This window comes from Perkinsus marinus (assembly GCF_000006405.1).
Source record: "Perkinsus marinus ATCC 50983 genomic scaffold scf_1104296968354, whole genome shotgun sequence".
Lineage (NCBI taxonomy): Eukaryota > Perkinsozoa > Perkinsida > Perkinsidae > Perkinsus > Perkinsus marinus.
This window is the reverse complement of record NW_003203190.1, coordinates 1-1,766: the sequence shown is the minus strand read 5'-3', so window position 1 is coordinate 1,766 and position 1,766 is coordinate 1. Positions and strand designations below refer to the sequence as shown.

Sequence of the window (1,766 nt, the reverse complement as noted above, 5' to 3'; positions counted from 1 at the left end):
CTAGTTTGCTGCCAAGGTACACTTGCTCCCCACACCCATAACGACGTTGGATGGTGAAGACTGTAGACCAGTACTTTGCTGGTAGACCTCCTATAGCTGCTAGGGGACATTTGCCCCGTTTCAGGCAGCCGAAACGCCATCCAGAACGCTAACGTCGGGCTGATACTAGATTCGGTTATCGCCGAGCTACAACTGGACAAAAACAGAAAATTCATCTACGTCGAGATAGTGAGAATCTATTGCATTAGAAGCTCTCACCGCCTCACTAGGCGTTCTTCGTCCGATGGTGGAGACGACAGTCCCAAGCCACAAAGAGAATCGTGAGGCAACTGGTGGCTGAAGGCCGACTCGAGTTCATCAATGCTGGTTGGGTCATGAATGATGAGGCCGCAACTCTGTACACTGATATCATCGACCAACACACTGCAGGTAGCGACGCTGGCCTCGTGCTTGCTAAAGGCCACCTTCAGGCGCACTGAAGATCGCTACAGAGTTCTCTACGGATGCCTCTCCTCGAGTGGGATGGCAAATAGATCCCTTTGGTCACTCCAGTTTCCAGAATAAGGCCTTTAGGGAGGTAAAGGTGCTGTAGTACTACTACGGTAGTAGTAGTAGTAGTAGTGGTAGTAGCGAGTACTGACACAAGACTGTTTCTAGATGTGCTTCGATGGTTGGCTTGTTGGCCGAGCTGATGCTCAAGACATGGCCATAAGAGAGGCTACTGGAGCTCTTGAGATGGTGATCCCGTACCCATTCAAAATGGACGGTGTCAAAGTCTACAGGTGTATCGCACGAGAAAAGGGAATATTTCACATACCGTTGACAACTTCGATGGGATTTTCATGGGGCTCATGCACATGTGAGAGTAGCAAGCTTTATCATTTACGGTAACTAGTCTCAAGGTACTCTCCTCCCACAGGATTCAATTTCGATGTGCTCGGTAATGATCCACCTGTACAGGATGACCCCATGCTTGAGGACGTCAACGTCACGCATAGGTTGGACTCCTTGCGCGATGTGAGCCCTCCTCTGTAAGGCTCAGTCTCAGACAGTGGGCCCTCTCAGATATGCTTGGACCAGGCTAAGTCTTACAACCCAGTGAACGGAGGGAGTGGGAAAAGCCAGAATATCATCCTAACGATGGTGAGGGCGAACGGATTCTGATGTGACTCAACCTAAGGGAGAGGAACCTCGCATGTACAGCGGCTTCCTCTTTACGCTGCCCCCCGGGGATGAGGGCTATTTCCCACGGAGTCATGTTCGCTATCTTGTCTGATATGTATACCTCAGAGGTGCCTCATTGTGTAGTGTATGAACCCTCCGTCAGGGTATGGATTTCAACTACCAACAGGCGAAGACTTGGTTTCAAAACATGGACAAGCTCATTCACTATTCGAAGTTAGTGGCCGACCAGCAGCTGAGCAACTCTAGAGATAGCAGTCACATTCTCAACGTCTTCTACAGTAATCCGAAGTAGGCCGCCATTCCTTTTACCTCAGCTGAAGTCATCCCTCACAGGATCTACATCAAGTCCCGCCACGCGCAATATGATGGTGGTGTCGGCCTCCCTATTAAAGACAGCGATGAGGACTTTTTCCCTTACGGAGATGGGTACGTGAAAGTTCTGGATGTGGCCAAGCGCACCGTAGAAGCCGTCGACGGCGGTCACGCTTATTGGACCGGGTACGGATGCGTGGCGCTGACTGGTATCACAATAGGGCCAGATACTTTACATCTCGGCCCAACTTTAAGGGTATGGTCCGAGG

At 50.6% G+C, this 1,766-nt stretch overlaps 1 protein-coding gene across 1 annotated transcript; it reads left to right on the top strand.

Moving 5' to 3' along the window:
* Positions 1 to 50: 50 nt before the first annotated feature.
* Pmar_PMAR012957 (lysosomal alpha-mannosidase, putative) lies at positions 51 to 1,611 on the top strand (the record flags this gene model as incomplete). The annotated part of the gene is made up of 9 exons (XM_002768420.1): positions 51 to 81; positions 125 to 228; positions 270 to 429; positions 471 to 577; positions 658 to 782; positions 903 to 1,017; positions 1,066 to 1,143; positions 1,328 to 1,453; positions 1,532 to 1,611. Coding segments are annotated over 9 exons (926 nt in total), but the record flags the coding sequence as incomplete, so codon positions are not given.
* Between the last annotated feature and the right edge of the window lie 155 nt (positions 1,612 to 1,766).